We start from the raw sequence: 19,160 nt of genomic DNA, 5'->3' as shown, positions 1-19,160 counted from the left end.
TAGTATTAGAGAGAATCTTGGGAGAAATTTAAAAATAACCAGATTTACAAGTAGTTATTGAAATTTAGTCACTTTTCATGTAAAGATAAAGTTGAACGAAAACATTGTTTAAATCCGAAAAATACTCCAGTATAATATACTGGAGCCAGCAAAGTATACCGGTCCAGCATAATATGCTAGAAGTTCGCGCACCGAACTCCAGTATATTATGCTGGACCGATCTCTGTTGCAACAAAATAGTGGTTATTTTTTAATGACTTGGCAAACGCTAGCTAAATGACCAATCCGAAAACTGGCTAGCCCATGCTATTTTGACGAGAATTTGTCTCCCTCCAATTGGTTAATAGCCAAAAACGAGGGGGACTTCGTCAAGCAGTAAATTTCATGAACCGTTGTAAATTAAACACGATCCAAAACAACCTGGCAATCAGACTGCAATAAATATTCTTAGTAGCATACGCCCCTCAAAGTCACATTCTAAACGACTTCTAAGATTATTTGCAATGTAATATGTGCTGCTTTCATAATGGGAGAAGGATAAAGCAAGCCACTTGATGCTTGAAGATTTCCAATCAGGGGCCATATTGAGTAGCTCCACCCCAATCTGATTCTTGTTTATTCCATGTCGACTAGCAGAGCAGCACAGTACCAATAACCAGCCCCTGAATTACGATTGCTTCACGATGCAGGTCACGTTGAATAACTAAATTAGTTCCCTCCTAGTTTGCATCCCTGAGCACACCAAGATATGCACTGTTGATGCACAAACTTCAGGAGGTTTTCCCAGGCTCCTCAGCTCTACCAACAGCTTGACAAGGACACCATAAAATTACAATGAGAGCAAGAACTTTATGCACTGAATTAATAGATTATTGCATTAGCCCAATGAATAAACCATTCGTTCAGAGAGCTCTGTACCAACAGCCCTCAAGTATCTGTGCAGTTGCGTCTCCATAAACCGCCTTTCGCTGGAACCAAAAGCTTCCCGCAAATCCTTTGAAGAAAGAAAGTAAATCGGTTACATTAAGCATAAAGCAGAAAAAGAACTGTTGGAAAGGTATTTTTTTTGCATGAGTTTTCTGAATCAGAACACTTACTAGAAGCAGCATAACAAGTTTATCTATCCTTAAAGCCATATTTTTTCAATGGGTAAACCATTAGTAGAGAACCAGATCACTACTTGCTGCTTCTTTGCTGTTTTGTTTTTCATTTCTATACCTCACATTTGTGTTTGTCATCATTCCAAAGCACATAATTTTAAGAGGACTTTATATGTAACATTTTTAGTCTAGAATAATTATAATAAGGACTATACTTCACTTTGATGGACTATACTTCACTTTGATGGACTATACTTCACTTTGATATGCAAAAGCTGTTAATGTAAAAGGCAATGAATATTTACTTTGTATCTCAGACGAACTTCCTTCAACCCAATCAAAACATTGCCAACATCTCCATTTTCTACTTTGGGCAATTGGACGTCACTGCTCTCAGGGTCCAATTCGTCATCTGAATCTTCAAAATCAGAGTCATCCATTTCCTCATCCTCGCCAACAAAAATATCATCTGATCCATGAAACTGTTTTTCATCATTTTGCTCCTCATAATTTTCAAGGATACTAGGCGGCAAATGCTCTCCATTTTCTGTGGCAATATCAGATAAAACCACATACCGTTTTCTGTCTAGCAGTGGCTTGGCAACATCAAATGGAACCCACCTAATTAGAAGAAATATTGTCAGTCAGAACACAGAAGGTTAGTCCTGGTGCAATAACAGATCATGATTGGTGAGTAATCCTACTACATTATAACAGTTAGCACACAAATAGCAACACGTGAAGTCATGTTCATGCTGGCTAAAGATTCAGCTATATGCACAGTGCAGTGTAGTTTGATTTTCCAACAGGATAACCTCAACAATATCTGGTTCCAATATTACATGTATAAAAGAAGGGTGAAAGATATCACAAGCCCTTATTTTTAAGTTAGGCCCCCATAATGGCATTGTTGGTTGAAATTAGTACAAGAGCCTAGGTAAAAAGTTTTGATAGTTACGGGTCTTGATTGTCACACAACCACTTCTGTCGGCTACAATTAGAAGTGTGTTAAACTTAACAATGCTTCTTTTATTTTCCTGTTGATGACATTTTTTTTTTTTTTTGATGATTGAGAAATCAGTCTAGGGCCAACCTTTAGGACCAACCACAGCTTTCGAAACTCAGGGATATTTAGCCCGCCGCTCTACCTTTCTCCACTTAAATACCAAGCTCTGCATGCCGCAGTGCTCGAACCTGTGACCTAAGTCACAGGTCCTCAACCTTCGCTAGTTGAATTAAGCCCTGGGGCCTGTTGATGGCACTTCTCATGAGCAGAATTAAATAGCAACGATCATATATTTGTCACAACTATCGATAAAACTAATAAAACACCTAATCCCTATATTTTTAAAGATAATTATAAAATATCACATAACTTGTTATGTTATTATGCTATAGTTGTCAAAAATAACTTTGGATATAAAAATGAAGAGTCCGCGCAATTTAGGACAAAAGTGACTATTTGATGCTGAAATAGGAAGTTAGGGACTAAGTGGTAACTAAAAATAGTATAAGGGCCTCGCTAAGTTTTTCCATATAGTTAAGGGCTTGGTTGTGATTTTTTTTTTTTTGATGATGTAAGTAGAATATATCATAAAATGCATCAGGAAGATGCAAAAGTTACAAAAGAAGTGAGTTTGACAGCTCATTTACAGTTGAGTGCTACAAAACTAAAGAGCTGACAAAGTCCAAAAAAACATCAGAGTTGTTTACAGTAGTAAGGTTAGCCTAGTGAAACAAATTAACCAAACATCTAGCCTTTAAGCAACCTATTGAAGTTGATAATCCATCAAAACATCTACTACTCCTTTCGACCCAGATACACCAAAAAATGCTTGCAGGTACCATATTCCAGACTTTCTTGATGGTTCTGTCAACTTCCCTTGAGCTCCAGGCACATAAGCTCACAACTTCCCTTTAAGGGCTTGGTTGTGATTGGAAATGGTAGAAGGGCCAACTGAGACTTTCAGTTTCTTCAAGGGCCTCTATTGTCTTCCCTAAAAAGAATTTTAAGCTGATCCATATAACAAGGTATCAAGAAGATTATAATAGGCTTCTAGGGGCATTGCTAAGATTTTCCATATAGTTTAAGGGCTTGATTGTGACTAGAAATGGTAGAAAGGCCAAACTGAGGCTTTTAGACAATTCAAGGGCCTCTTGTGCCATTTTCCCTTAAAAGAATTCCAATCTGGTCCATTTAACAAGATATCAAGACCATATTAGGCTAAGGCCACAAAAAAAATTAAGACATATTACTATTTCCGTTTCACAGATAATAGGCTCCAAGTCACTTGCACTTGATGCTGCAATAGATCAAGCCAACTAATTGAGCTTGACTCAGCTGATTCAAAATAACTAACCAGCAATTCACCTGGAAGCATCATTCAATCACATACATGGCAATGAGAAATGCCATGACCAAAGTGGAACAAATGAAGATCTTAAAACAATAACCCATGATTTATTCACCAAATATGGAGACACACACACACACACACCATCAATAGTCAGTGTCTACGTTGCCCTTGAACATCACTACCCCACAGCAGATAGTAACTTCAGGGCCTACTTTGAACCACAATAGTCATGGCCTTGGAGCATCAAACAGTAAACGGCATGGATGATGACTTGGAGAAGCTCTCGTTCAACCAAACAGATTTCGTGTTTACTCAAACCAATCATATCTAATTGTATCCAACAAATTATTTTGTCTCCCTTCTCATATTTTTAATGCGAATTCAAGATTGGGACATTAAGTTGATACTGCAGTGTTTAAGTTTCGATAACATAAGTTGTTCATTACAAAAACTTCAGCCAATCAAGTCTAATTTTACTAATTTGCTCCTAACCATAATATTTGCCTCCTTTCTTTTTTCTTACCTTATATAAAAATCTAGAACTCAATTCAAGAAAATGAAGATAATGGAGAATGTCCTCACTCAAGACACAGGTATAATGCCAGTTCAGTATAAGCAACAGAAGAAGTGGACGAATATTCTGCTTAAACAGAACTAAGCTAAAGTTGTCAAATTATATTACAATATCAACAATGCGTCCTATTTTCTCTCAAGAAACATTCTCAAATCTAAGAAAGAAGAACTACAAGCGTTTTAGTAAAATATGGATAGCAGAATAGCAAGTTTTAAAAGAATAACAGCCTTGTCCTTAATCTCAAATTAACAATATGTTTCTGTTTGCAATTTAAGAGAGAAGATAAACTTACTGATAACGCAAAGGGCAGAGCAGCTCAGAAGGCCGGTATGCTGCTTTGTATCTCATTTTGTTGCAGGAGTGAATGTAGTAGCCCAGATAGTAGTACTGGAGACTTGGACAATGTACTTGATTCTCCTTAATCCACCTTATTTCTTGTAGGGCTGAGTACTTGCCTAAAGATAAGAAGGCTAGATCTGGATCCCAGAATAAATATTTACTTGACAAACACTTGGGAAGGATGTCTATTACACCAACTGCAACTAGCCGTCCATCAATCAGATACTGCTGATGGAAAGAACCAAAGCCGCAGGGGGGAGCAGTAAGGTCCCCAGAGGGTGGAACGAATACTAGAGGTGTATCAACCAAAAATCTCCTATATGAGCTCTCAGCAACTTCGTCTGGCGAATCATTGTGCACCCTAATCTGGTACCTTCTATACAAGGAATATTCTTCCGGATCAAAACTGGACCTTTTAAGACGAACCTCAAACCTCCTTTTGAGCTCAGGGTTTCCTTGTGCTGTTGATGAGCAGCTCTCTTTACTGCAGCTTCCTGATGTGGATAGCTTTGACTCATTCTGGCTGCTCACTACACTGTCTTCATCAACTCGTCTTTCAGAAGAATAGAAGTTTATATGTCCGTTGCAAGCTCTAACTAAAAAGCCTGATGGTTCTGCTAGATTGCTTAGACAGCTAGCTAGTTTTTCAGCAATCAATTTTGGGGAATCAGCAGCCATTTCGCCCTCCCAAGCCCCCAATTTTGATGATTTTCCATGCTCAACATCTTTTCTGCATCGCCTTAAAGCAGCTGCAATTTGGAACGCGATGCTGCTGGTAAATAACAGATCCTCAGACCCTTCAGTGGATAACTTTCTTTTCACAGGTGCAACCTTTTTGACAGAGGCTTTTGGAAACTGAACGTCAGAGCAGAGATCCCCACTTTCAATGCATGTTTGTACTGCTTTATCTATCTGACTTTCCATATAGGGGATCAACGGTTCAGTTTTGTCCTTTTCTTCAAGGTTATCTCTCAAGGACTTCATTGTTGCAGGGCTTCGACTTTGACTGAAGGTAGTGGTTTGTGAAACGCCTGAAGTATCAGTGGTATCCATCAAATCATCTGATCTTCGATCCAATGTGCCATCCAGAAACCTAGGCATTCAATTTTTTTCAAGCTTAACCATATCTAAAAAAATCCCAATATCCAATACAGTCAAACACCATGTGCAGATTTTGAAGTTTGTGCAATCACAAAAATCATCTACTTGATTTAATGAGCTTGATATTAGCAACAACCAAACTCTAAATAAAGTAAATCATCCAATTCTTCTTGATAAATGTTATCCCCAATTTATGATGAACCGTTTGTCGAACTGCACCCAAATCTTATCCCTCCCCCCTTCTCCACATACACACACACACACACATGCACACACACATAACCCAAGAGCATCCAACAAATCCTATAATTCAGTCATTAAACCAACTGCCAAGCTTTGCTGCCAAAGTGTCACAATCACTAAACGTAAGAGTTCTCTCTCTCTCCACATACACACACATGCACACACACATAACCCAAGAGCATCCAACAAATCCTATAATTCAGTCATTAAACCAACTGCCAAGCATTGCTGCCAAAGTGTCACAATCACTAAACGTAAGAGTTTTCAAGTATAGAACACCATTAGGATTTTATAGTCCGTCCACATGAATATGGCACCATGATGGAGTAATCTCAGAAGGAAGAAATAGACCTAGGAACACAAATCTAACGAAAGAAAGGAACTTGGCCAAAGATATCAGGATAATAATGGAGACTGGAGACTGTAGACTTTAGAAGCAAGGGAGTACTGAACACCTGCTTTCACATAAATCATCAAATCAACTACAGTTGTTATCTCAATGACCACTCAATGGCTTCGAGGTAGCAGACAGAGGCATTCTGCAAAAGCACCTGAGTAAAGACAGATCCCAGATGAATAAGGAGGACTGTAAGTGTAAGCTCCAAACACTCCTGGTAATATTTATGTGTAACCCATATGAATCTGTGGAATAAAGAGTGTCTATGGAGCTGATGTTCCATGTCAGACCCAGCAATAGGTGAATACAATTTCGTGACACTGCCTTCCATGCATAATCATCATTTGTAGTACGCAAGCTATAATGATTTGAAATGGCAGAGTAATAGACATTTCTGACAGTCACTTAGAGGCTATTGATTTAACTATGATGTTTTGTCTACAAGCATTAATTTAGCTAGAATTAACTTACTAATCATAAAGAAAAGGGGAAACAATAAGATACCTCTGCATCCTTTTCAGTACTCGACGTTGTTCTTTGGAAGGAACAAATTCACCTGCTCTGAGACGGATAGTGTAAGATGGACAGCATGTCTTCTCCATCTCAGGCTTGTATAAGAAACAGCCAGATCTTCTCCATCCTCTGTCTAGAAGAGCTACAAAATAGAAAACCAATATACAACCATGTAACAAAATTTGATTAGGAAACTCATATAATCTACAGTGCCTCTGCAATCAGAATTCAGAATCACATGACAAAGACAGGCTGTTGCTTCTATGGATATGTACAACGGAGAGGTGTTCATTCTCAACGAGAAGAGATGCTGCATCTGCATGTGCTACAAATCTCTTAAACAGATTATGAATACATGGGAGAGGTGTTCATGCTCAACGAGAAGAGATGCTGCATCTGCATATGCTGCAAATCTTTTAAACAGATTATGAAACTTAAAATACAGCATACGTAGTAAGGGTAGCTTAATTAGGTAGTAGTCTATGTGCATATAAAGTAGGCAACAACATAAGGTAAAGCAACATATGTGTTCATTCCGCATAGGTCTTGTTAGGCAGAGTTCCATGGTATCTGTGCTGGTGAGAGGTGGCAGCCTGGCAGGTATCTGATGAAATAGTTGAGGAGCGCAAGCTGGCGCAGACATCACCGTCATCAAAAAAAAGTGTGGGCCCATTCTATTCTTTCAGAAAGAGAGAAAGTTACGAAAACTATATGTTCCATATAGAGTCTAATGTCAATGCCTTAGTTATCAATTTATCATTCAGGGGAACTCCAAGGTAAGTAATAATATCGCATACTATTACTACCATGCTTCAGGCAATCAGACACAATGATTTTAAATGGTCAACAAAAATCTGGGCGCTACTGTTTGAATGTCTGTCAATTTACTAACCTTGATAGTCATCAACTGTCAGACTGCGTGCCCATACACCTGCAAAGAAAGCAAATAAGTTTAGAAAAAGGGTCTAAGTGAAGTATTGATGCAGGTATCTCTGCTTGGACAGTGAAAGCGAAATATCAATCAATTAACTACGCCTCAATCCCGATCTAGTTGATGTTGGCTATAAGAATCCTCTATATCCATTCTGCTCCATTCAATATTTCAAACCCCTAAATTGCTTAAGAGACAAACTAAGGTTTCTTTAAAACTAGAGATTCTCTAAATTTCACACTAATCCTACCAATGACATACATTTTCTGAAACAACTAGAGAAACTCCTGGCAAACACCTAATCTAGAGTAACAAACTAATTCCTCCAAGTAACGAGTATCCCCCAATATAGAACCTTTGGTATTATAGTGCTTTGCTCTTATTCAAGTCCTCGTGAATTCGGAGAGATTGTAAATCTTACCATAAGATTGCACCATGTAAACGAAAAATGTACAAAATTAGCCAGCACACTAAACTTGCGTGTCTAAATATGTCCAGAACAATATAACTTGCACAACTAACAATCCTGGCACCTAGCTCAAATGGTCTTCAAATCCGATCCTCCGATCAAGTGTTTAATGATAATTCAACAGAATCGCATCAACTATTAGTACTCTAAATAGCCATGCTTACCGTGAGAGATACTAGTAGGGCCAACAGATTTACAGTAGCCACATGAGTTCCTACGGCGACCAACATCAGCAACCACAGTTTCGCCCCTGCTGTTTCCACCACCGCTGCTATTGCTATTGTTATTCCTATTACTGTTGCTGCTGCTCGCTTCACTTCTCATCTTCTTCTTCTCAGACATCTTAGATCTTTATTCAAATCATCACAGCCACCATGATTTCTAGGTTTTCTTTTTTGGTCCTTAACAGCAATTAGAAAGCAAAAACCAACGAAATTGGATAGGCGTGATTTGCTTCGCCGAATTGAACGAGGGAGGGGATGGTTGTTATAAATTTAACTGTAGAACAAGTCGTAATATATATATATATATATATAAAGTATGGAACAAAAAATTGACGTGACACATCTTTTTTTTTCCGCAATTTTTTGAGATTTCCTATTTTAACCTTTACCTCAACAATTAACTAAGAATAACGAAACGATTTTCAATAATTAACTAAGAATAACGAAAAGTTTTCATTGAAAAGGCACCATCTCACTTATAAAAGAAGCCTATCTTTTTTTCTTTTTTTTTTAAAAGAAGCCTATCAGTTTCTTCTTAATTCCATTTTAATAATGGAAAAGTGGTTAAGTTTACCTCCTCTATTTGCATGTTTTGATCCTGTTTCCTCTCTTTCTTACCTTAAAGTTTATTCGTTATTTCCGTTTTGCTTAATAATACATCATTATGATCTATAAATGTGATTTTTCGTTAATATTTTCATTCGTTCCGTTATCCAGAAGTATTTAATGTGCATTATTATGATTCATGAATGTTAGTACCCTTTATATTTTACCTAAACATTTTGCATTCCATGGGCTTTGGCAATCAAGTAAATGGAAGAAGATTGAAGCAAGTTATTGAGTGAAGAGCAAAGATGTCTTATTTTCCGTTTCTCCAACTATAATTTCTCAAGAGATATAGAGAGACACAACAGTTACCATCCAATCTCCTTATTGCTTTTTTTCTTTTAAATCGGTAGAAATTTTTCTGTTGCTGCTTTCTCTTTATTTATTCATAATATGATAGGTAGGTGACAAGTTTTTGAGAGAGACAAATTCAATATTTTTTTAATGTCAGTCCCTTTGTAACTTTTTCTCTGTTCTGTCTCTTTGTATAACTTTACCATAAGTTCTTTTTTGCATAATTCATTGATTTGTTCTCTTTGCTTGGTAATAATTGTTTCTAAATTTTGTTTGTTCTCTTCTATATATTTCGCTGATTTAAAGGATGGAATTTTAATTATTTACCCAATTTTAATTGTCGGTGATTCATTTGATGTATATTGTTTTTGGATGATTATTATGGTTTTCAACTGATATTGGTCTCTTCTTTTTTGTAACTTCTTATTTTTGATCTCAAATAGTATGGGTTTTCTTGAAGTGAAAGCAGGTTAGTCAAGGTATTATAATTTCTCTGTCAATTGTTGTGTAAGCATATTTGTTCATTAATTGGTAATGTTAAGGACTATATCAATAATAGAAAGTCTAGATTTATTTTAAGATAAGCTTTATCAGATAATTTACATATTTTTAAGTAAAAATGAATTAAATGATAAATTTCACAACTGTTCAAAGAATTTTCAATGAGGTCGATACATGAACTTTACGTTAAAGATATTATGGATTCTCTCTACTTTTTTGGACACGTGCTTTGCACGTGTGTCCATACCAATTTATACAAAATTTTGAAATTATCTAAATAATACTAAAAAACTTGTGTACGTGATAATTTCCTGAAATTTGAAGGAGAATTAACAAACTACAAATCGAAATTAATGAATGAAGAGCCTATTCAACTAATTTACATGTTAAATAAAAAATGAACACGTTGAATAATTGATAAGTGACAACTTTAAAAATAAAAAAGTAGCGTAGGTGCAGCACGAATCCATGTGGAAGAATAATGGTAACCTAATACTGGAATTAAAATATCTGGTTACTGCCAAAGGGAAATACCAAAGATAGCAATGTTTCTCACTAAAACCTAGTAAGGATTGTATTTGTATGTATATGATGTCTTTTTAAAATACTGTGTCAATATAAAATAAAATAAAGGGAATTCCAAAAAATCTCACTCGTTTAAGAGGCAGTGGATTTTTTACAAAGTACAAAACAACAAATGAATCCAACTTTCAAACATCACTAAACTAAAAACTGTACTAAAGCAGCTACAAAACAACTTTAATAAACCATGGTCGATGGATATAATTATATGAAGGGACATGATATACAGAATGATCACCTTGGTGACACCTTAAAGGGGAACCACGACTATTGAAATTGAGAAAAGGATCAATAAGAATGTGGCAATACATATGGTTTGGAAGAATGCTTCATAAGAGAAGTGTTGATTGCTGTACAAGATTAAATCATAGTATGAATTAGTTGAATGCTCCACATCCTCTTCCACTGTTAGGAAGATCCCCAATGTCTACATGAATTTTGAATTCATGTCCAGCTTCTTCATTACCTCGATATTCCTGGATTTGCTAACACACACAAAAAAAAGGAAGGGAAAAAAAAAAGGAACACTATATGATATAAATCTACTTTATAATATAGGAACTTTGTTATCAAAGAAAGAATTATGAAAATAACTGAGAGGCCAAACCTTATATCTTCTATCAAGATTTTCCTTGGCATGTTCGGGCATACTAATTCGGCATCAAGATTTCATACAACTGTTGTTAAAGAAATTTAGTCGTCAGTGTTTTAGCTTAAATGTTCTTGCTAAATTTGCAGGTTAAAATAGGTTTTGATAAGCTGCATATGTATTTTGCAATTGTTATTGCTAAAAGATAAATTGAGGAATGAATGAAAGAGACACAAATAAATTAACTAACCTCAAGCATAACGTACTGCGCAACCTTTGATATTCATCAAATTTATGATGGACCCCATTCTTTTATAATAATCGTAAAACTTAATTAGCTTTTAAAGTGTGGTACGTGTATAAAAATCGAATGAGGTTAGCTTTGGAAAACGTAAAGCGTTCAATTAAATGCATGTACGTAGGTAAATTAATTGAAAATTCTTATATATTATACATACTCTAGATCTCAAGACAAACTATATAGTTTACTAGTTTCTATTTACGTGCGTTGCACGTATATTTTTAGTCAATTTTTTATAAGAAAGTAGATCAATTTAAATATTTTGATAAATTATATATTGATAATCAACATTTTATTTAGTTGATCGACATATTCATTTCTTCAAGTTAAGATAAAAAAAAATTATTCATATATTTTGCACAACTTGTATTTTAATTTAATAAGAAATATATCACTTATTAAGCAATGTTCACTACTACCATTACAATTGCGCTTGTAATTCAAATAGATTGGAGAATGACCAAGTCACGCTAATTGTATACTTATCTTCACTTGAAGCAAATTGAACTCGCTCGATGTTGAATATTTTCTTCCTTGCATATTTTTTTGTTAGTCTTTCATGTGATATTATATGTATGAATATACCAAGCTAGCATTGACCGTTTATATTCTCATCAATTTTAGAAGCACTTGACAGAGATCACTTTCAAGAATCAGGTTTCTTGGCCAAACGGTTTATCAACATCCATTAGATCTCTAAAGCTCATGACAAGTGTTTCAATTGTCTGACGCTTCACCATAGGTGCTTCATCCCAGATTATTATTTGTGCTTTTATTGTCGATTCAATATCATCACTTTGATTTTACATATTTATGATGGTTGTCTCATTTATTTAAATAGGAATGTCAAATTTTGAGCGAGTCGTGCGACCCTAGGTTAAATCATATTGCTACACCATTTATTTATATTGCTAAGGCTACTGCACCTCATAATTTTGCTAGTAAATCATGATATAGGAATATTTTTCAGTTCCTTTAAGTCTATCCACAAAAAATAATTTTATGTTGTCAGAATCATCTTTTTGCAATATAGTCTTGAAACGTGCTCCTGATCAAGGTTTAGTTTTGATTGTGCATTGAATTTTTTTTCATATGTACTTTTATGAAGTTTCCTATTATCTCTCTGTCCGATGAAACACAATCATCTAGCCCCTAATCAAGTTTTGGTATATCATATTTTCTACATTATTGCTCGTGCTCTCTAATAAATAACTAATAATTTTTAATGCACACAAATATTGATTATTAGATGATGTTATGTATCCTTCTAAAGTCATCTAACATGTCTTCATACTATGTTCCTACAACCTTCTAACATCGGTTGGATTATAATGCACTAATATAGTTGCTAATAAATTTCGGATAGCTTATAGTACTTAGAAGTTCGAAGATTGCTTCACCAAAATATTCTAAAATGTTGTTATATAAGTTTACTAATATTTATTTCGCAACTTCTTTTGAATGTTTTGAAACTTTCTTCTACTAATAGTAAGTTAGTAAGTAGGTCTCTAATGAAGAGGGGCCTATGGTTCATCAATAATAAGCTAAATTAAAAAATAAATAATTTTGTTGGAGTATAAATATTTAGTATGCCATATCGCTGGTAGTTCAACCAAATCGAGATATTTTTTCTGTTTTGTTCATGTCTTCGGCTCATAGCACATTGGATAAATTGATGGAGCATGATTTGGTTTATATTGTCTGATGTCACAATAGTTGGTTAATCTTTCCTTTTTCAGTAGTACAGTAAATACAAATATTACGTCAGAATTATATATTTTTTATTTAATAAGCAATATAATAAAGTTGATTGTTGAATTTAAATGCTTTACCTGATTGTTGATTTAATTCAACTTTTTAAGATTTTGTGACTACATTAAAATAATCTTTCAAGATTTTATAATGAAAAACTAATATTAGATATTTCAATCTTTTTGAACGGTCTTGATTAATCCAAAAAAAGGATACATCATTTTGTAATTTTAATCTTTTCCTTTTCTTTCCTTAAAATTAATTAACTTTTGGTGGTTTTAAACAACTAAGGAAAGTTCTAAGTAGTTGGTACATGTTTTTCTTTTTTTTCCTCTTTTTCTCTGTGACATGCGTAATAACAATCTCATATCTCTTAATAAATCTATCGATCGTTATCTAAACATCTCCGGACAATACAACATTCAAAAAAAAACAAAATATATTTAGAGGAAAGTTTACCTTTAATTTTTCCCCCAATTATATATTGAAAGAAAAAAGTAAAAAAAGAAAATTAGCATTTTAAATCTAACACAACAATGTGAACGTTTTGGAGTTGCCATGTTATTGTTATTGTCATGTTGATCTGGGGAAAGTAAGTATTTTTGTTCTGAATGTTACAATTGTAGGAAAATAACAATTTTTAGTTGGTATTTTTTTGTCAAAAGTTATTATGAGTTCTGAAATATTATTCTACATGGAATTGAATCTTTAATGAAATAAATCTTTGTTATAATTTTATGAAATCTATCATTACTTAACTTTAAAACTTTATATATTATAATTTTATCCGACACAAAATAATTTATAAAAAGAATAATCAGCTTTTGAAGAATATAAAATCAATTCGTTACAATTTGACATGATAAAAATAATAAGTTATTTTACTCTATATTTTCTTTGATTAACTTATTATTCCTTGCCTTGTCAATTTTTTATTTTTATTTTTAAAAAAGAAGCTTAAATAACTAAAGAAAAAGCACCCCAGAAGACCGAACTCACGCCCAACATCAATTTCCAATATAGAAAGTCTATTTCATCCGGAAGTAGTATTTTAATAGAATTTTATTCATATTGTTATGACCAAAATAACCTACAAACTTATGTGAAGAATAATGTAAAAAAAGAATATTTTATCCATTATTTAGGCAATGAAGCTTGCCTTAAAATTGAAGTAAGAGAATAACAAAATCTGACGAAGAACAACCCTTTTAATCCTAATCAAACAAAAACTATTGGAATAGTTAATACGCGTTCTTGTAAAAAATTTTTGTTAGAACCCATTACAAATTAGGCATATTCCAGGCAAAATCTTAAATACTAAGTACAATTTCTATTACAATTATAACTCTTTATTTTAACGTATATTACTTTCAGTTGTGTCCTCTTCTTATGACTTTTAGTGAAAATTATTTTAAGATTATTTTGGTCTATCAACATTGTATTCGTGCTTTTATAATAATATAGATATAGATTTACACTCATCAACGTTGAAACAATAATTAAGTTATTAAAGGGTAAAATAGTCTTTCAACTTTTAGTGGGTATTTTCGTAATTCAATCTTGACTTAAAAGTTTCACACTTATAATATAGTATGATGTGTGTATTGAACTTATAGGAGACACTTAGCAAAACTGATTTGGGAAATCTTAGTATACTTTTGATAATTTTGAAGATAGGACTGATTTTAGAGTGAAGGCCTGGCTGGTTATGGAAGGTGATATGAATATTTTAGAGAAGAAGAAAGAGAAGTAAAATATACGTTCTTTCTGTTGAGTGAATGGATACGGAAGCAGTGAAAGGAAAAAAGATAAAAAAATAACGAGTGAAATTGCATGTAGATTCATAGAATTTGATATCATCGATTTGGGGTCAAACTTTGATTCATTTATTGGCTCCTCTAGGAAGATGGTGAAAAAAAATACTACAAATAATTAGTTACTTATTATATGTCAATTAAAGTAAGAGTGGCGATATATTCTTAGCCTATCTCTCTTTAAAAGAGTCAAATTATGAAAGATTTGTACAAGTTCTCAGAGTTGATACTATGTGTCGATTGATGAATTCAGTTAACTTCTAATTCAGATCTAAGAGAGAAAGATGAAGACGAGAGAAGAAGAACTGAGAAAATGGAAATATCACTGTTCCATTGAGTAGTATATTGTACAACTACTACAACTGCCCAACTAACATATATTTATACTAACTAATCTCTAACTCAACTACAATTACTACTATATACTCTAGTTAGCTAATTATGGTTTATAAATAACAACTAACTAGCACCAAGTGCTTGCCCTGTATCAATACATTCCTCAACACCCCCCCTCAAGCTAGGTCTAAGGAAAATGTTCTTTAGGCCTAGCTTGGATAACAAATGGTCATGCTGAATACAACTTAGCCCCTTCGTCAATAGATCAGCTAGTTGCTCAGCAGAAGGCAGATACACAGCCTCAACCAACCCCTGTTGTACCTTCTCACGAATAAAATGACAATCAAAGTCAATGTGCTTGATGCGTTCGTGGAAGACTGGATTCGCAGCAATTTGCATTGCAGATTTACTGTCACAATAGAGTGGAATAGACAAAGTGAGAGAGACTCCCAATTCATTGAACAGACCAACCAACCACACTATCTCTGCCACAGTCGATGCTAGACTTTTATACTCTGCTTCAGCTGAACTACGAGAGATAGTATTTTGCTTCTTGGATTTCCAAGATATGAGAGAATCATCAAGTGTGACCATATAGCCAGTCACCGGCTTCCTTGTGTTTGGGTAGGAAGCCCAATCAACATCACAATAAGCTTGCAACTTGATAGAACCATGAGATGATATAAGGATCCCCAGACTAGGATCCTTCTTCAAATATCTGATTACTCTAAAGCAGCCTCAAGGTGTGATGTCTTTGGAGCATGCAAGAATTGGCTCAAACATTGCACATCAAATGAAATATCCGGCCTAGTAATAGTTAGATAGAGTAACCTACCAATCAACCTCTGATAGGCTCCAGGATCAGCAAGTAAAGTATCATTGGTAAGTCCAAATTGATGATCAAATTCAGTTGTAGTTAACTTCTGATTCACCTCAACAGGTGCCCCTACAGGTTTTACCCTTGCCAAGCCAGCATTAGAGATAAGTTCGAGAGAATATTTCCTCTGATGTAACAAAATCCCTTCCTTACTCCTCGCAAATTCAATGCCTAAAAAATACTTGAGCTCCCCCAAGTCTTTGATTTTGAAGTTTTGATGAAGTGCAGCTTTGGTGTCTGATATAAGAACAACATCATCTCTAGTGATGAGCAAGTCATCCACATACACTAGGATGATGACTATTTTCCCATTGATATATTTAGTAAATAAAGAATAGTCAAGATGGTTTTGTTTGAAACCTGACTGAAGAAGAGCAGTAGTTAGCTTAATATTCCATTGACGGGAAGCTTTCTTAAGACCATAAAGAGACTTGTATAGTCGACAGACTTGTGTCTTTCCTGCTGAATGTGAGAAACCCTGAGGTAGATCCATATAGACTTCCTCTTCCAAATCTCCTTGTAAGGAAGCATTATATACATCCATTTGATGCAGAACCCAAACTTTTGCAGTTGCAACAACAATCGCAGACCTAACTGTGACCATTTTCACTACAGGTGAGAATGTCTCTTGATAATCCAAGCCTTCCTTCTGACTATACCCTTTTGCCACCAAGCGAGCCTTGAATCTTTCTATATCTCCAGAAGCTGTGTATTTGATCTTATAGACCCATTTACAACCAATTGCCTTCTTGCCATGAGGTAGTGTTACTACTTCTCATGTGTGATTATCTTCTAGAGCTTGAACATCTGCTTTCATAGCTTCAATCCACCTCATATCTTTGGCTGCTCCATAAAAGGATGCAGGTTCAGTCTCTGAAGAAACCTTAGCAACATAGGCTTGGTATTTGGCTGAAAGGCTATCATAGTGTATGACATCACTGATTGGATATAGACAATGACTTGCAGAACTTGACCTTCCTTGAGGTCTAATGTAGTCTTTGAGCCAAATAGGGGGTTTAGTGGTCCTGCCAGACCTTCTCTGATAACAAACAATGGGTGGTCCACTTTGTCTAATATCAGATGGCACAGAAGCCTCATTTTCAACAACTGGTGCCTGTATCTCTGGAACAACAGTTGCACTTTCTTCTGCATTGTTGGGAATAGAGGATAAAGTTGCATGCATTTCATATATAGGAACATCAGCTATTGTGTCAGTGTGAGTGTTCCCAAGCTCTTCAACACCCCTACTATCAATAGGTGACAATATACAATCATTGTTGACTATGGAAGTTGATTGAGGGTACACTCTGAATTCTTCAGCATTATATTGGAAAGGATACATATCTTCATGGAAGACTACATCCATGCTCACAAATATAGACCTCTGCTCAATGTTGTATAACTTGTAGCCCTTTTGTATAGGAGCATACCCCAGAAATACAGACCTTATTGCATGAGGACCAAACTTGTCTTCTTTCACTAAATTAGTAGCAAAACATAGATATCCTAGAACCCTCATATGAGACATAGAAGCTTGTCTGCCAAACAACACTTCAAATGGTGATTTGTTATGCAAAACAGTGGAGGGTATCCTATTGATGATGTACACTGCTGCCTCCACACATTCCCCCTAGAATTGAATAGGCAAATAACCTTGAAACCTTATAGCTCTTGCTGTCTCCAATATATGTCTATGTCTTCTTTCCACCACTCCATTTTGTTGTGGAGTGCATGGACAAGAGCTTTGATGCACAATGACATGCACTGAGAATAACTTATTGCAACTCTGATTAAAGAACTCTATCCCATTATCAGACCTAAAGCATTTTATCATCTTCCCAAACTGTGTTCTGACCATAATAATGAAGTGCTTAAGTACTGCAACTACATCAGATTTAAGATGCAATAAAAAAACCCAGGTCCATCTGGAGCAATCATCTATAATTATGAGAAAGAACCTTTTTCCATTATGAGTTAAGGCTTTGTAAGGCCCACATACATCCATATGCAGTAAATCAAAATAATCTACTGCTCTAGTAGTACTTATGGGAAACAGAATCCTAGCTTGTCTTGGCAATGGACAAACTTCACAATGGCTTATTCTAGTACTATCACTACTAGTGAGATTAGGTAACTTCTTAATGACTGAAAACGGAACATGTCCCAGCCTCTTATGCCACAATTCAATATCAGCTCTTACTACTGCAAATGACTTAGCTGGATTGTTTAATCTTCTTTGTGTATGAAGCACATAGAGCTCCCCTTCCTTCTTACCAATCTCCTTCACCTTCACAGTGAAGAGATCTTGTAAAATACAGAAATCAGGATAGAAAGCAGCACAACACTTAAGGGCCTTTGTCAATTGAGACACATACAATAGGTTAAACTTGAATGCTGGAACACATAAGACACCTGTAATAGTTTATCCTCCATTCAGTTGGTAACTTCCAACACGAGACACTTTGGCTGAATCACCTATAGGAAGCTGGACACTACCTGCATTTCCTGTTATCACTTTGTCATGCAAAGTGTCTTGGTTACCAACCATGTGATTAGTAACTCCAGTATTCACAATTCACTTTTCATCAGACTGTTGAACATAGGAAACATTACCTGCCATATGTGCAGAAGCAAGAGTCTCTGAGACATGTGTTTTATTCAGCATAGTAAGGATTTGTTAATATTGCTCAGGTGTAAAAGCTGGTGCTGGTGCCCTAGCTGCTGTCCTTGTCCAAGTCCTTGTTGACCATAACTCTGTGATTTAGTTGACATTCCATCTGATGGAGCATAAACACCTTGACTTGGAACACTGCTAGTCATATTTACCTTCCTCTTTGGCTTAAAATCTGCAGGGTACCCATTCAACTTGTAGCAGTTTGTCTTCAAATGCCCTTTCATGTTGCAATATTCACACCTCAATAACTTGTAGCAGTTGTCTCTTGTATCCCTTTTCATATTACAATAGTCACACTCCAAATTGTAGGTTTTCTTCATCTTTTGCCCCAATTTTGATGAGTACAAGGCTGTGGGATCTGATGAATCAGGAACATATGAACTATTACCTGCCACAATTTTCTGACTTTCATCTTGTAAAATCATTGCATACGCTTGATTAACAGTGGGGATTTTAGACTTCATAAGAATTTGACTACGAGCTTGACTATAACCATCATTAAGTCCCATCAGAAATTGCCATAGTCGCTGATATTATTGGTGATCTACAAACTTTTTAGACTTATCACAACAGGTAGGAGGTGGCA

The 19,160-nt window shown here is 35.1% G+C and overlaps 1 protein-coding gene across 1 annotated transcript; it reads right to left on the bottom strand.

Annotated features, from left to right (window-relative positions):
• Window positions 1-411: 411 nt before the first annotated feature.
• LOC104238551 (arginyl-tRNA--protein transferase 2-like) lies at window positions 412-8,501 on the bottom strand. The gene is made up of 6 exons (XM_009792943.2): window positions 8,189-8,501; window positions 7,517-7,555; window positions 6,616-6,766; window positions 4,324-5,463; window positions 1,406-1,721; window positions 412-994 (listed from the first exon to the last, which is right to left on the bottom strand). The coding sequence occupies exons 1-6, from the start codon at window positions 8,364-8,366 to the stop codon at window positions 878-880; spliced, it is 1,941 nt and encodes a 646-aa protein (XP_009791245.1). The 5' UTR covers window positions 8,367-8,501; the 3' UTR covers window positions 412-877.
• Between the last annotated feature and the right edge of the window lie 10,659 nt (window positions 8,502-19,160).

This window comes from Nicotiana sylvestris, chromosome 3 (genome assembly GCF_000393655.2).
Source record: "Nicotiana sylvestris chromosome 3, ASM39365v2, whole genome shotgun sequence".
Lineage (NCBI taxonomy): Eukaryota > Viridiplantae > Streptophyta > Magnoliopsida > Solanales > Solanaceae > Nicotiana > Nicotiana sylvestris.
Note: the sequence above shows the minus strand (reverse complement) of the source record. Positions and strands in the feature narration are given on the sequence as shown.

What these genes read in the sequence shown, in the direction of transcription:
- LOC104238551 (XM_009792943.2), bottom strand. Translation starts at nt 8,366, where the DNA reads ATGTCTGAGAAGAAGAAGATGAGAAGTGAAGCGAGCAGCAGCAACAGT. An exon ending in GTACTGAAAAGGATGCAGAG is followed by an intron (nt 5,464 to 6,615) that starts GTATCTTATTGT and finishes TTGAATGCCTAG; the next exon opens with GTTTCTGGATGGCACATTGG. An exon ending in AAGTTCGTCTGAGATACAAA is followed by an intron (nt 995 to 1,405) that starts GTAAATATTCAT and finishes CTTTCTTCAAAG; the next exon opens with GATTTGCGGGAAGCTTTTGG.